The 17404-nt window shown below is 39.6% G+C and overlaps 1 protein-coding gene across 1 annotated transcript; it reads left to right on the plus strand.

The window, feature by feature from the left end:
* The first annotated feature begins 11740 nt into the window (after positions 1-11740).
* On the plus strand, positions 11741-16488 carry hoxc1a (homeobox C1a). Its single transcript, XM_034537329.1, is given in 3 exon segments — positions 11741-11783; positions 11786-12340; positions 15762-16488. Coding segments are annotated over 3 exon segments (993 nt in total). The 3' UTR covers positions 16157-16488.
* Positions 16489-17404: the final 916 nt, after the last annotated feature.

Genomic DNA, 17404 nt, shown 5'->3' on the forward strand with positions numbered 1-17404 from the left:
GGTCCCATAATGGCCATCCCTCCTGTGCTCATCAAAATCTCAATGATACATCCACTTTCACTTATGAAATACTAGTGGATTTCTTATTAGCATCCCTGGGTTGAAATCCCCTTAACATACCATTCATGAAACATTTTAATTAAATATGAAGATATCTTAATTAAAGGAGTGCTACAGCGATATCATTGGTGTTTCTCAGGCACAGTGACTGAAGATTGCAGGTCAAACTTGCTGCTTATATTGTACTCACACGGCATGCACAACACAATTAATTACATGTTTTGCTGTGATTTTGTGGCTGTTACATTTATATTGTCATTGCATGTTTAGTGAATGTGGGAATCGTATTATGAGTGATTTGTTTATTTCCCTCTTGCTAAGGGGTAATCATATTTTCTAAGTCTTGTATTTGGGCTCTTTTTCATTATCTACTGTAAATAACAGGTCATTTGTGTAAAATGATGTAATTGAAATGGGAAGAATAATGTTAAAATCCAATGATGTTATATTTTAGTTAAAGCCATTAAAGGATACGGCAAGTCTTTGATACGGTTCTTGTTCTTGATTGATTGAGATGTCACATACTGTACATGCTTAATAAACACATTTGGGAAAACCATAGCACTTGTAACATGTTTACCTTATTCATCGCTGATTAGAGTTAAATTTTTTCTTGCAGTATTTCATGATTAAGGAATCAGATCTTAAAGGGGAAAAAAATCGGAAAGTAATCAAATTAAGGCACGCTTTAGATTAATTAAAAAAAACTATAATATTGTGCATTCAAGTTGCACAATCTTGCTACATAAGCCTCTCCCTCGCTCCTGCCTCCGAGTTCCCCACCATTAATCACTGAGACAAGGCAGTCCTTCCAGCACTCCAACCACAAGCTCTGAACCCAGTGGGCAACATGACAAGATCTCTTGCCTTCTCTTTCCCAGCCCTTGTCTTTTCAATAGCCAAATTGTAGTGCTGCAAGTTGGGGCTGGCCTCCCTCTCAGGGGCTATTTTAGTTTGCTTAGACGCCCTTCCAGCAGCCCGCAGGCCATAACAGACCAGTGAGGTTCAATCACTAATGACAACTTATTATCTTAAAAAGCAATGAAGAGACATTATGACAAGTGGATTCTCAAATGTAAATGATATTGTGGAAACATTATTTTCCTTTAGTTATGTTTGATTTCGGAATGTTCGACTCACTGAGCTAACTTACGCCCCCCCAGGGAATTATGCTTTTATTTGACAGAACTGGGTCACAGGTTCTCGACAGTTTTACACATAACATAAACAGCAACTTTCACGATGGAGTAAACCTCCTCTTACACTTGATAATGTGAGCCGGGGTATCAATGTGCCTAACACAACTTCAGATGTTTTTGGTACCTGCTGACAGTTTTATATCTGAGGCTGTAGTACTGTAAATAAGCTGCCAGAGGACTACTGACAGCTATGAAATGAGGAAGCCGATCCCCTGGTCGTCCTGGATAGAATGACTTCCTGCTCCCAATTCATTAGGTAATCAGTCAGTAGATCAGCTGTCATTTGGTAAATATTTGACACCATTTCTAGTAGGTCTCAATGGTTTTCAGGGGAGCTACATAACAGCTATAACTCTGTGGACATTTTGAATCAAATCAAATAAGGTCAACACCACATATGTATCAAAGATGTGGTGACAGCATATGAGAGAAAAGTATTAAAGGCAAGTGAGAGAAAAAGACGAAGCAAGAAAAAGTTCTTCCCTTCAAATATGTTAGTCTACAAAGAGAGAAAGAGGGGGGTTGTGAAGAAGAAGCAGACAGTGTTGAATTCCTGAGATTCTTGTACATATGCCGGGTGATTTATGGTGTTAATGGTGCCGTGGCTCAATAGGAACTTTACCTCCGGTTCCTCACTACATTCTCCTTACAGACACTGAAAGCCATGAGGATCCACACACTGGAGTGCAGTAATTCTGTAGATGGGTCAAGGGGGATCCCCAAGGGTCATGAAAAGCCCCCCCCTCCTTAAGGGCCCTCACTGCAAGGGGGAACAGTCTACTCCCATTTCAACATTAAATTAGCCAGTTGTTGCTAACTAGGTGGCTCCTAGTTAGCAACTAAAGTCATTATTTCCTTTTTACTCACTTAACCTCAGTTTGACGACATCTGTTCGCAGAGGGGAAGATCCGCAAAGCCAAACATCCTTACATGTTTTCTTTTTTAAATTCTGTACATTGACCAGACTGGAGCGATGCAGTGATAAATGATGCCAACCATGGTGCCATGAAACCAGCTTTGGTTACGGTCCATCATTAATTTTGAAATTTTTGCATTGTGCGTGTCCTTTACAGTGACTGATGTTCCACTGACCCATATGCAGCTGTCGTAAAAATGATTTTGGGGTTAGATTTGAAAAATGCTCTATGCACCGAGACTTTTCTTAAGCTGCCATGAAAACAAAACGTCCGTGTCCTTAACAAAGACATGCTGCTTTAAGTACATTTCAAAGCATTTGGCCCTGCTTTCAACACAAGTAAAGCCAGAAGCTCATCATATTACCATCAAAGTAAGATTATAGTCTTATGTTATTTGTTTTATGGGGATCACTATCACAGCAAATCAATTATAATAATGAATTGACCAGGTTGCAAAATAAAATGTATTTAGACCTGCAACAAAAAGGGGAAACATAAACCATTTTATGAGGCATATCACTTTGGGTCCACTACAGACAACTGACTTGCCTTCCTCAATTTTCCTGGAGAATGAAACACAGACCAACCAGTATGCTTTCTTCCAAGACCTTTTATATCTGCTGTAGAATTTAAGAAAACGCTTCAGCACAATAAAGAATGAATAGTTTGCAGGATTCTCTTTTATTTTAACTAAGTGCCATTATGAGTGTCTTAAAGCCAAGGCAATACAAAAAAAAAATTCATTCTTAAGCCTGATAAAATAATAATAAGTCAAAATATAAGTCACATGGTTTGAGCATGGCTTTCAATGTCATCCCTCACAACATATCCTGCATTTTGACTGTCTTCAGGTATACGAGTCAACAGGAACCGGTGTGAAATCCACGATGGCACCTGAATGTGGATCTAAAGAATGTTTAAAAATGAGGGGAGAATTTTGACTTTGAATTATGTGATATTTACAAAACAGAATTTGAAGAAATCACTTCATCGTCACAGAGGAAAACTGGGAGAGACAGCCACCCTTATGGCTATGACATCATTACCAGTGGGGGGAAATGAAGAAACTGCATCACATTTTGTCTTTCTGAGCTATTGTTTAGAAGGTCAATATCACTCTCATGTCTGTCCGGTAAATATTCGGCCACAGTCAGCCACTGGTTAGCTTTACCGTATACATAAAGAACACTTTCACAAGATTAGTTAGAAGAAATGCTTTGTTTCAACTCCAAGGACTCAAAGAAGTTTGATCTTTATTTGCACTCTTGGGAATTGTGCATAATAATAAGGACAAAACAGAACACAAACACAACATTTTGAACAAAGTTAAGAGATGACCGCAAATTTGCTGGATAAACTGTGACAGACAGGTTCACATCATGCACAACTTTTGTGTTTTTATATTTATACTATTTGGACACTTATTCTATTTACTGAGAAATACATTTGGGCAAGGCTCTCATGGATGTAGCTACGGTTACAGACCCTGTCTGTTGAAATATCCCCAGTTGAAATGTACATCTTCAGGTGAATAATGTAAACTTAAAAGAAAAGTTAAAAGAGCGTTTCCCGTATCGAGCTACTTACTAACACGGGGACCTATTCTGACATCAATTTGCACGCCGGACATATTTACTATATGATAATATGCATTATTTTGTTTAAATATAGGCAAATATATTTCATCTTTTAATTGATGGTTTACCATTTACAATGTGTGCTTCCCTCCCAATTAGCTCCAAATGAGGGGAGATTGATGCTACCTGGGTTAAAGGGGCAGTTATTAGAGGTCATTCCTGGTAGACAGCAGGTTACTGGGTTTAAAAGGTCACGGAAGACTGAAAACTGGTTTGCTACTTTTTACTCTCAATGAAAATGGAAAATGGAATTGTGTCTAAAGTCTTTTTTTAATTACATCTCTGCAGAAGACCTTAATTGATAAACCTAATGAAAGGTTTGTTACTCCTATTTTTTTGTCCTTTCTGAATACATTTAGTTTTTCTGGAAAATCAATGCCGTCATGCTATTCTATTCTTCACACAAGTACATTTGTTGGCAGTGTTTGGATGGTTGCTGACTAACATTACAGAAGGAAAAATACCCACAAATTAATTTTTAAGGGGAAGTGTACTCTTTCAGGCAGGACAAGGATAGTCCCCTACAGAAAACAACTCCAAAATTACTTCATTAGAGTGGAGAAAATAGGCTCAATGATAATGTCTATGTGACAGACCCTGCTCTTAATAGTGTACTCTAGTTATTCAAAAATGCATTTATAAAGAGAATGCTTTGGCTTACATCCTCCTCACCTTTAGTGATTAAGGAGGAACTAAGGATGCCGTTAAATATTATACAACAGACCTTTTTAATTAAAGGTGCTCAACACAGAATTTGGAGCATCTATTGCCTCCACACAGCTCTTGGCTGCTTGACGCATATGTCCACACAAGTGATGTCACACAATCAGACACTCTTGGAGGTTCCATAAAGGAGGTTTTGTCCTGTGCCTGCACATCCAATATTTTCTAACAACGTATTTTCTCAATGAGCTTTGAGAATAACGGTTTGTCGAGGGGAGCAACTGAGTATAAACGAAAGATACCAACGTTTCCTCGTCATGACTCCATGCCAGCTCGGTGCAACCGTCCTTGTGGAAAGTATAACCGGGGCCTGAGCCGGCAGCTAGTAGCTAACAGTACTAACAGCACCAACAGTCTAAACAGTCTGAAGATGACAGTCTGAGGGCAACATTACAGTGTTTACAGTGTTTACCTGAGGGGGGTCCACCGTGTCTCACCCACAGGTTGTCTAGACAGTTTTATACCGGCCGACCATATTTTGGATTAACTCCAATGTAAACCCACCCGCATCAAAAGATCGTCACAGCCAATGATTTTGAAAAATTCCATCCACATATGCCAGATGGCAATGGAGGTGAAACACAGGACTATCATCAAGGAGACAGCAGTTTGTGTCCCGTGCGAACATCAACATTTTGTAACAGTAGTTAGTCATGTGAGTCATTATAGTTACTTGGTAGTATGAGTCATTAGTCAGGTTAACGCCAGCTACGCTCTTTTCCTAAACCTAAGAGGACTTTTTGCCTAAACCTAACTTCCTGCTAACCGAGTGGAAACTGACACATTCTCCTTGCCACATCCAAGGCTGATGCTAGAGGGTTACTTGGAGAGCCATAGTTTGAAGCTCATGGCCATTGACCAAGTGTTGATATTTGACAAGTTGGGTTAGATAATTTGTTAGGAAGGTAGGCGCTACAATACCATTTGGGGCTGTGTTATTGGCGTCAAATACCATATGAACAGTGCAGACCGGCGGCAACAAGCTAGCCAGTGGGGCACAACAGAGAAACTCGCTAAGCACTGAAAGACACGCTTAGCCGACACAGCTTTGTAAACAAAGAATATAGAAGCTCTGATTACAACACACACAAAAGGAGACTGATTTCATGCCCATCCCCTTTCTGGTAAACTTCATATCACTATATCTTTACCTTGCAAGTAGTTCTAAATCCTCTATATTGAACCTTTAAAGGAAAACAAAATGTACCATTATGACTTCAAACCTGAAACCATAAAACAGAATCTCAGGGAAAAATGTACGTGGACAAACTAATTTACTTACCTAAACATGTTCTAAACACAAGGTAAAGTTGGAGAGATGCATCACAAGTCAAAACCAAATGAGAAACCCAACTTTGCATGCCTTCTCTGCATGTTCACCTCTTAAACCACCTGGTACACTTCAAAGCACTGTATAGAATATGTTTATGAACAACACGGTTTTATGTCCCAGTTATGACACAAGCTTATTGGCTAGACTGCAACATCTCTTGTTAAAAAATACAATACGCAATATTTAAGATTATGGCCAATTTGGGACTCATTTTAACTTTTGCTTTTGAATAATTATGCTTCATAATTGAATGATTTGTACGATGAAAATAATAATAAAAGTAAAACCATCCTATAGCGGTGACTGACATGCAATACTTTGGTCGATTGTTGGGCAAAACCCTGAACTTTTATGTCTGGCCTTTAGGAGGTTTTGTTCTTTTTATGACCTATTAACCTTCTCAGCCTTTTCCCTCCACAGTAATAACTGCTGCCCACCAGTCTCTCCAGGTGCTTGTTGCTCAAGATGATTGTTAAGTATCAATTTCCGGTGTCACCTTTATGGGTTTTATTTATTTGTCTGCTCCTTCGTGTGGAACAGAGCCAGAGCATTACTCAGGTAGATGGATTATAACTCAACTGCTACGACTCATCAATCTTGGAAATTTGACTTCCTGAATCTCATACAACTGTTACTGTCATATTACGCCACGGCATTATCAAGATCAATGACATTTTAAATGCTTCCCAGTTAAGGATGATCGGTGACAATAAAAAGGTAAGTTGGTGATGAAACTGTCTCAACTGTGGTGAGCGGCACTGAGCAGTCACAGAGTCACCTGCTGGATGGAGCTCACTTTCCCTCCGAAGATCTTAAATGAATGAACTTGTAATCACAACAGTCACCCTGCTAAATGTCACATGTTGACCATTATTGATCACCCAACAAATATGCACAACCGACGGCTTTATCACACAGAATCTAATCAATGCACTTTATTATGTTTTTTCTCGAAACCAAGATCCGTGTGGAAATATCTCAGATAAAAACATTTGATCATATCAGTATTTTGGAAATGTATCAGAATAGGGATTTTTGGATGTCAATATTCAGTATCTGTTTTGTTTTATGTGCTTTATACTTCACAACTTTTTCAATTTTACAGTTCTGTTTGAGTTCTGTTTGAGCTCTCACACACAGCTGTAGAATGAATCTAAATGTAATGTTCATCTGTATCTGTGATTGCTGTTGACATCTTCCAAATCCCAAACTGCCTCAAAACATAGTAATGGCACAATGTAGGACAACATCTACATTTCTATGCCTGTGTTGGACTTTTTGGCAAACAAAAGGGATTTATATTTGTTCATTTATAGCTAATATAACACATGGAATATATAAACGTTTGTGTCTAGAAATAATGAGTTATGGTCATTTCTATATTTTGTCACATCACACATATAAGCCCAGTTTGTGTCAACTGAAACTACTTCAATACATTTTTACATACTGGGTTTTAATACCTTTAGAAAAAAAATCAAAAAAGTTTGAAAAGAAAACAATTTATTTGCAAATATTGTTGTTTTCACACATACAGCAGTCGGGTCAGTGGGACACTGCACAATAAAGCACAAGGGTTACATCTGGGACATTTGCAAAGATGTTTTTATTTAATTGACTGCATAAAAAAATCCTTGTTGAACCTCAATTGTTAAACTAAATGTTTCTGAAACATTATCACAAAATGTTATATTTATGTCAGTATTCAACAGTGGTCCATCGTGTAGTCAAATGTTGTTCTAGCCCAGATAACTTTACTTAAGATTCTACTGGTCGGACATCTAAATGATTCCCTTTTCCAATATTGATGTCCTGGATTTGAATATTTCACTCAGTGTAAACATAATATAGCATCAGTCAAGCTGAGACAGAATATATGATTCTGTCAGACAGTGTGAAATAAGATGATTTTAACAACCGTAAAGCTATTTCATGTGGAATGAATTACATTAAACTAATACTGTGATATTGTAAATATCCAATATCTTGTTCATCTAGACTTTAACTTTCAAACTTTTAAAACGTTGACATTTTTCCTTTCAAGACTGCAGGAATAATCCTTCCTAAGCCTCAACAGAAGAGTAGTGCATTATTAATACAGTGTCATTTTTCTATCAGCATTTTGCTATTAACCATGATTAGCATGCACAGTAGACTACTGATCTGCGTTGTGAACAAGCAGGGGATGTTTAAGCAGAAAAATAAATACATTAAAAAACACTGCTTCTCTTTCCCTGCAGCGAAAAAAAGAATATTACAGAGTGTGCTGTGATGATGAACATTTCCTTCTGTTACATGTTTAACCCTGCTCATTTCCCACAGTAAGAACTCCGGAAACACACAAGTGTGCGCAGCAGCTTGGGGGGAGATGACTGATGGCTTGTTGTCATGATGTTTGGGATTCTGCCGACTCCAAGCCTCTTGGCTCACTGAGGCTGTGAAACACTGCAGTACATACTACAGGCTATTGTTGAAAAGCCCTGGTATTAGCAAGGTATTGCTTCATTGTCACACTGTTGAGCCTGTGCAGAATACAGCTATCTGTAATGTCCCTTGCCATTTGCACTGTAGTTGCGTTGGATTTATGATTACGGTTTATGTACTGTGACAGATTTCATACCATTCAACGATGAAGCAAGGACAATTATTTGAATTCCACACCGTGAGTGGATGGATTTCTTTGTTTCAAGAGGTATTCCCTCGATTGTGTGTGGGCTTGGCATACACTGAGCTAAACTTCACTTCTGACATCACTATTTTTCAAAAATGTCAATATTTGAAAAACAGAGACATGCTCTATCAATCATACAGATAGCCATCTTTCAACCGGTCAATGTGCCACACTTGTATATCTGTCTTTTTGTGCCTCAGCCTTGGTCTGACCCTTTTTCTCTCTATCTCTATTTCTCTTTGCCAAATTACAGCTCTATCATGATGCCACATTGATGAGCCTAAGCTCCATAAACATGGAAAAGATGGCTGTCATCTTCCCCTCCTGGAACTGCATTAAAGGTAGTGACCTCTCTGGCTGGTGGTGACACTCATCTGTCAGCACTGGTTAATTCCCAGTCTTGTGAGGGTCAAGAGCTGACATATAATTAGGCTTGACAGTGTTTGAGGGCAAGACAAGGGTCTGGTATCAATGGCGGCCTGTAGCATCATGTCAGCAGCGACAGGATGAGGTTTCAATTCAAACCATGGAGGTAATCCGAGCACGGCTGCGCTGATCCCAGGGCCTTGACTGCCTATTGACACACATCAGAGCATGGACGCCAAACAAATTAGCATCAGTCAATATTCTCTTCCTCCTCCTGCCTCCTGACAGCCACCCAAGTGCTGCTGTGTTTTGCTTCACCTCCAGTCAAAACAATAGAGACAATGATCATGATAGGAAATGCCCACACTGAGTTTTAAGAGGATGTTTATCGGGTTGGGGGCCGAATATTCACATTTCTGGTTTGTGTAGATGGGATGCAGAATTTGGTTTGAGGGAAATCAAATTCAGAATTGGACCCATTTCCCCTAAATCGGGAGATTATTCTCTTTCTTATTTCTCATGTTTGTGGTTTAGGGGATACAAGCTGTCCAGATGAAGAAACCGTGGCTATAGATGTCTTCTTTTTTTGTCTGAGCTAAATGTGATAATATAACTTCTGTTGCATAAAAGGTGCTGGGCAGTGATGTGGAACAACACTTCAAATATGCTAATCAAACATATGGCACTTCAATGGATTGCTGTTCTTGTCCTACATGATAAAAAGGTTACTTGGTTTTAAATGTAATTTGAATACGTCCGAAGGCTGAGGCATGCGTTTAAAAAATCGTTTGCATACGGGAAAGCAGGGATTACACCTGTTCTTCTTCTTTTTCTTCTTCTTCTTCTCTCTGCAACCCCTTCCTACCTCTCCCTCCCTGTGCTGAAAGCCATTACAGAAATACAATTTCTAATACCTCTGCACAGGTCTTCGATCGACTGCAAACAAATTTATATTCAGGCGGTAAACAGAAAGCTGCAGAGATTTATTTATTGAGTGTGGAGGAGAGGAGAGAAACAAGCTAGCGTGTGAACCCTGAGTAACCTCCGAGCTGACATGAAGATGGATCAGTGCACCCTGCAAATGCATGGAGAGAAGGGATATTTTGCACTCAGTCATTCAGCACATCGCTGCCTGTAGAATCCTATTAACTCCAACAGCTGGGACCATATTTCTGTGTTGTAAGAATGCAGTTAGAAGTTGTTCATTACGCTGAATTATTCTGAAATTACTGCAGACTTAAAAGACATATTGTTCAAAAAATACAAAAAGAACAGGAACATGTAGTTTAAAAAAAGTTGAGGTTGTTATTAAATGTTATGAGTGGTAGTTTACAGTTATCTGAGAAACTGTAAGATAATATATAACAATAATAATATTAATAATAATGAAAAAATAATAATAACCTGCATGGCATGGCTTTCAATTAACAAACTATATTTGTTTTTTTCATTGATTTTGTCTCAGAGACAAAATGGTATTAATTACAAATAAGAAATAATGATAGGTACTAATACAATTTCAACATCATGGCTCTAGCTTAAGTGATAATTTGTTTAGCGACTAAGCCAATCACAGGAAACATGACTGATAATAATAATAATTAGGCTTTTTTTTCTCACTTGTTGGGTTTCTATGAAAATATAAGATATAATCTCTTCACTTTTGACTTAAAGACAAATAATCAAACGGTTTGGAGATTAAAACATCGGACAATTAGGATATTATTATAGATGTATTAATTCTCGTTACAATGTATGCGATGTTGCAGACCGAGCAATGTATTGGATTGCCAGTCTTCAGGAAAAGAAAACAACTTCTGCTGCACTGTGGAGCTCATTGACATTTTCACGAAAGCACGGGCTGCTGTGTCCCTGTTGGGAACACTAGCCAGTTGCATTAGGCCTATTTGCATGTTTTAAGTCAGTGTACATAGGTGCAGTCCTGGCCTTGTTGTATTATTCTTCTCTACATGTATTTTTTTGTTTATGTCAATCAAGTTTCAATAGCATGTAGTGATATTTGCAAATGTATACAAAAGTTTAACAGTTCTAAAACCTGATGTGTGTGCTCTGCAGACGAACATGCCTTGTTGTTTTTGGCCAGCTAATCCAACAAAGGAGCTAGTTTAACCTAAAGATAAACATGTCCTCTGTCAGTTACAACTTCTTGATCTCGTTTTTTGTATTTGTTCGAGGCTAATTACAAATCTGCTGCCACTGAACTTCTAAATACCAGCTGTCACGAACTCTGAACCCATTAAGTGTGCCTTTCACATGACGTAAGCCCTTTGCTAAAGAGGGCCTTGGGTTTTCAAGAAGCCTTCCCAAATTTGCATAATCCATTAGCTGCATCAATGTAGACCTATATTATGCTAATGTGCTTTGGAAAAAGAAAAGGTGTTCATTGTTGTTGTGAAAAATAATAAAAATACCAGAGTTATATATAAATATATTTATGTTAGGGTCAACAAACTCTTTATTATACAACAACTTTTGACGTCATAGCCTATACCTGTCTGCATAGGTGAGCGGCCCATCAAGGCCCTCGGTGTCCACTGCTGATGATTTACTTCCTTGCTGCGTTTGAGTGGTTGTGTGTGGGTTTTGCTATGGCCATGGTGCAATTCGTTGTGCTCGGACACCATTAAAATGTTGACCTGAAGTGAGTTTCTCAACTCTGTTTAATCAGTGCTGTCCTCTCTGATGACAGAGATGTCCAGCTATTGGCCGAGACCAGGAGGGCACGTCATCTCCATCAATCAGGGACTGCTGTTTCTCCTCTGAGGAATGTCCCCACGGTCGTCCAGCCGCCTGACCATGCGTTACTTGGATGCATGAGAGGCCGGGCATGAAGTGCAACCCCGTCCAATGATTATGCAGGGGAGAGGTGATAATGACTTCCTATCAAGAGTTAACGGCCGAAGGGGAGAGTAGCCCTCTGTTCACGGGCTGCCGCGGAGAAAAAGAGGTCATAAACCGGGACCTGGACTGCAGGACGCATCCTGAACTCGGCAGTCGTGATGAGGAGGGGGAACTGGAGGTGAAAGTCGCCTCAGGAATTAATACACCGCATCCCCGGTACTCAACTCTTTACAACAGTTGCACCTTTTTGGACAACCCTCCTCCTCCAGCGTGCGATACTCTCGAGGGCTTCTCGGCACCGGCCTGCCCCCACTCGTCCCGCGTCCCCTGGCGGTGCAGGGCGCAGGGGCAGGGCTCTCCAGGACCCGAATACTGCGCGTCAAATAACAACGAAACGCTACAATCCGGGTTTGACTCCCTAGTCGAGCAAATTCAAATCTACTCACGTAATGGCCCCGAGATTGACGCCGCCATGGGGAGTTCAGCTGGCTCGGACTGTAACGTGGCACATATGGATGTAAGCAGTAACACTTTTGAGTGGATGAGAGTGAGAAGGAGTCAGCAACGGGCGGGTAAGTTTTTTGTCAAGGGAGTCAGGAGGGAAAAAATAACCTTGATACATTCACGTATTCAGGATATATTACTTCTTGTTGAAACTTTAAGCTTTGGATAACTAGTTGGGAAAGTTTGGTCAAAGTTTTCTCTTCAAGCTAAAAAAAAAAAAAAAGAGGAAAAAAACAGCTGACGTGTTTTGTGCGTCACCGTGCACCATTTCCTCCGTCACCAACATAAAGTTGAATTAAAAAATAAATAATCTCCCACATGTTAAAAACAGATCAAAGGGTTTGGAAGACGGCACTGTTTAGTCGACGCCACATTTGAATATGCACATGAGGACTCGGTTATTATTTCCTTAATGTTTCCATGTTACTGGAGGTCTGTTAGGTTATTTAACATCGTCGCTCCACCTTCTGTTGCAAGCAGAACCTAAACAGTCAAAAGCCTGCTTAGCCTGACTGTATATTCAACTGGAAAATAATCCATTATTTACCATTGCCCTTACTAACCAGTAGCCGTTGAATAATGCAACAGACCACTTGCTGTCGAGACTCACAGGAAGTTGAGTAAAACTTACTCTTGTAAGCTGGAGTGCTCCCTGAGTATTGATTAGTTGTCTGTTTGTAATGAAAGCCCTTGTGTATTGATTTCAGTTTCCAGCACCTTTACATGTGTCCACCTTTTTAACATAATTGCTGTCACAGATCATCATATCCCTGACTGATGAGTCCTGGGCAGAGAGCCCACAAGAAAATATCACAGGCTTAAAAAAGAAATACCAATAGCCTACTAATGTGAACAATGCCTATCAATCCTCAATTGTATGTGAGTGATAGTATTTTATTGATCATTCATTTGATCAATAAAGTCAGTTGACTGACTTGGCTACTGGCTACTATTGGTTTCATACATTTTACATGGAGGAAGATTGACTACAATGGCAGTCCAACCTTTTTCCCCCAAAGCACAATCTCTGTCCACTGTAAGCGTGCTGCTGACCTACATGTTCAGTGACCAAAGAAGCAGACTGTTTGAGGTGAAAAGGCCTGAGCTCCTCTGCAAGGACTGCAACAAAGCCAAAGCTGCAGCAACATTCACATTCATATGTACAATGTGGTGGACACATTATTTCTGATGATTCTGCACAATGGGGTCAGTGTGCACAAAATGTAACATCAACAATTTTCGATTTGACTGCTTTAAGCTAACATTTTTAGCTTTGGATTACCTTGCTCATGTTTATTCATGATGTGCATTCATACAGCTTGTGAAACATCATTTTGGATTAAGGCTCGATTACAGAGGCAACGGATGACAATAGTTATATGATGCAGAAAGGATGGACTGACAAAGAAAATTCAGATTAGCAATGTAAAACATTGTTCTCATGATGCAGGTGACACCACTTCTGATTTTTCATATTGCAATGTTTTGACGTGCAGCAAACACAAAACCGTAATTTCTAGCTTTTGATTACTTACTTCAGAATCTAGATGAGTGGGGAAACGGTTCCGACAACACTTTTCACTGGTTGAAGAGTCGTTTTATTCATAAAAGACATTAGCCACTCATCTGAACCAAATCCGTGCACTTGAGAAAGTCATTTGCTCACACCCACCCATGCACACACATCTCCTCGCTGTACCGTTTGCATTTTTGTGACCTCTTTCTGAATCTCTCTGAAGGGGATCATCTGTAGGAGTAACTCATTAGCGCAGAAGTGTAACTTGTAAGAGAGTCATTAGTGAAAGTATGCTTTCCTCTGGAGGTTGTATTGGCTTTGGCTCAAAACAAAGTCTTGCGTATATTCTTCCATGTTGAAAGGCCTCCACAGACCTGCAGTAACCTGATCTCTTGGCTCAGTGTATATACTCCCAGTGCGTCATTCTTCAATTATGCTTTGACAGCACCTGAATTACTGTGGGCTAGATGCCCAGATGACTGAGGCAATGTGTATCGATCTATCCCTTTTCTTCTTCCCTCTCCTTGGCTTGGAAGGCCCTTCCATTCCTTTTGCTGCCTGGCTATTTTTAAGCATGCAAGTCATTTCTCAAATATTTAGTTTGAGTCTTTTATGCCTTCTGGCCGGCATCAATTCTATTATCTTTGGTGCCATTAATCAGAATGTGCATGTGATTTGCACTCCTGAAAGCTGAAGTTCTTAATTACGTACACTTCCTCTGTATTGGTTCTTCATATTCACTGCCCTCTAATTCTCAGGCTCGGTTACCTTGACATTCATTTTCTTAAAACACAGATGTCGACATTCATCCCATAACTGACCTTTCCATCTGCTATGCTTTTCCAAGTGGCTAGAGGCCTGTTAACCTTCCTCTCTATGAATTGTGGTGGGAGACATTGCTCTACACCTGGCACACTGACTCCATTATGCAGCAGCAGCACATTTTCTCAGAGGCAAAGACACACTGACGACTTACCCACAAAGTCAGCAATGAAAAATCAAGATATAGCTGCGGTTCCTGTCATTCATTGCACATAAGTAGCATAGATGATACTTTAATGTGTGACCCAGAAACCTCAGAGGAAAAAATGGAAGCATTTGTCATTAATGCAGTGTTTGAAAGGATTTGTAAACGGTTAAACTGTCATTGACACAGAAAGGCCTAAAGGCAAATTATTAATGATTCTGATGAATACAGTTAATGGACTGTAAACGATACAAAGTTGTTTTGAATCACCAAACATTTCTTTGACAACTTTTCCATATATCTGCAAAATACATCCACAAATGTTGTTCTATTTGGTGAACTCGTCTCGGACAGACTTTAAATGTAAGAACTTTACAACATGAATGTGAAACATTCAAATCTTTCAGACTCAGAGGTGTCTAAATCATTTTCAGGTTATAGTTTGTGATGTTGTTGCATGAGATTGCATTGTACTGTTCAGGTGTTTCTGTTATTATGTTCTAGTATAGATAACACATAATTTACCATCCACATGTTTGACAGCAAACTATTTTACAATGTGCCTATAGGCTATTGCTAAACTTGATACTTTGGTGAAATATGTCTGTTATACAGACAGAAAAATAGCTCCCTGTGAAGACTTTAAATCAACAAGTTGGCACAGGGCCAATTCCTATAAATCTGTTTCTTGTAGATAATATCTTGGAACGTTTGGATATTTGTTCAGCTCATTTCTTCAGTATCCAAACAAATTGTGAATATTTTTTTTAAAAACATTTACCAGAGCAGTATAGATACAGCTGTAATGCATATTGTATGTATTTTCTGAGGATTTATAAAAGTCATAACCACATATATGTGACCTTGATTTAAGTTTATTATACACGAATTGTTCCTGTTTCAACTCTGAAATAATATCTAATCTTATTTTCTGGACAAGGGCAGGTACTTTTGGGGAAACTCATTGATATTGCATGACGACTGTTTTCATGTCCCCTGTTCCCAGCCAGGATGCACATGACCTGTGGGTTCAGCGTTGTTGGTTCGGGCCCTGGTGCGGTCGAGGCTGGAAGCAGCGGCATCTGCACGGGTGACCATCCCACGGTACCCGGGGCCTCGAGGATCAGCTTTAGCACCAGGCAGCTGACCGAGCTGGAGAAGGAGTTCCACTTCAACAAGTACCTGACGCGGACCAGGCGGGTCGAGGTCGCCAGAGCCCTGCAGCTCAGCGAGACGCAGGTGAAAGTTTGGTTTCAGAACCGACGCATGAAGCAGAAGAAATTACAGAGAGCCGGGCTGCTCTCCGACCCGGGGCCAGCGGCACCGCACTCACACGCCGACACTTTGGACACCTGCCCCTCTCGACCGTCCTCGTCCAAACACCTGCCCCTGAACTCCTGAACCGCAGGAGCTGCATCACGCGTCACACACGCGATGGCGCCCGGCTGCAGATGTTTTGATTCCCTTTTGCATCGGTTTCAATCAGGCTTCACTTGTATTTGCGTACCACGATGGATGCGTATCGTAAGAAGCGCAATGGCAAGTGTCTTCATGCAAGAATGGATAAAAACAATTTGTCATCCTCCCTCGGCTTCAGACTGGCGCTGATTTGAATATTAAAATTCAAGTCATTGCACCGCGCTCCTACCAATGAAAACAAGGAAACAAAATTATATTAATTGCCCATAGAAACTGTGGCACTCGATTTGTTTATTTATTCGGTACAATTCATCCAGGAGTTGACTTTACTTGTATATGTATTCAACCGGACACGTGCATCTTAGATTTGTTTAAAATAAATATAAATATTTGTATTTATTTAATGTACATTTCATCATATTTATTCTATTGTGAATATATGTTTTGGTTTTACTAATTATTGCTTTCTCAACCAATTTAAGTTGCAGCATGTTTATATCTCTTTTTTATTTGCTGTTGTTAATATTTGAGGAAACATATGCACCTGTTGTAGACAGATACTTATCAGGCTAATTTAACAAAGTATTTAATGCTGCTTTAATGGTGTGTATTTGCCCGGTTTTAAGGTTTTTCTTCACGGAATTAAAATGCCATAATTGTCTGATAGATTTATTGATCACTCTTATTAAAAGTATTGATCCGTGATGATCCATCTATTTGAGGCACAAATCTGGGAGCATTTGCATGCATCTGTAACTGCATGTTAATGGAATGTAGAAAATTCACGGTCGGGAGTTGTTGCGTCTTTTATTACCGCTATATGCATCAGAAAATGATAATTTAGCTTGAACACTCATGCGGGAGATCAGACAATAAAACGCTGTCTGCGCTGTTTTGCAGATCAACCAATAAATTGTGTGGCCCCAGCAGCTCCAGCTGCTAAATATTCCTTCTAGATTCACATTTCATCTCATATAAAGTAAATGATTGTAAACTCGGCCCACAAACACTGTTATGTCCCGGTATCGCAATGGGTTTCTGTCATGTTAATGTCTATTCTAATATCAAGATATGAGGCCATCAGCCACACTAATTCCATGTAAGGGAATATTTTTTTAGCTTCCAATTAGCGGTGTTTGTATTTGATGCAAAGGTAAATAGATCCAAAGCGGAAGTTAATGACAACAACAAAGGAATTAAACCTAAAGCAGCTGGGTGTCGCTTAGAAAT

The sequence above is a fragment of the Cyclopterus lumpus genome, chromosome 7 (genome assembly GCF_009769545.1).
Source record: "Cyclopterus lumpus isolate fCycLum1 chromosome 7, fCycLum1.pri, whole genome shotgun sequence".
NCBI classification, from domain to species: Eukaryota; Metazoa; Chordata; class Actinopteri; order Perciformes; family Cyclopteridae; genus Cyclopterus; species Cyclopterus lumpus.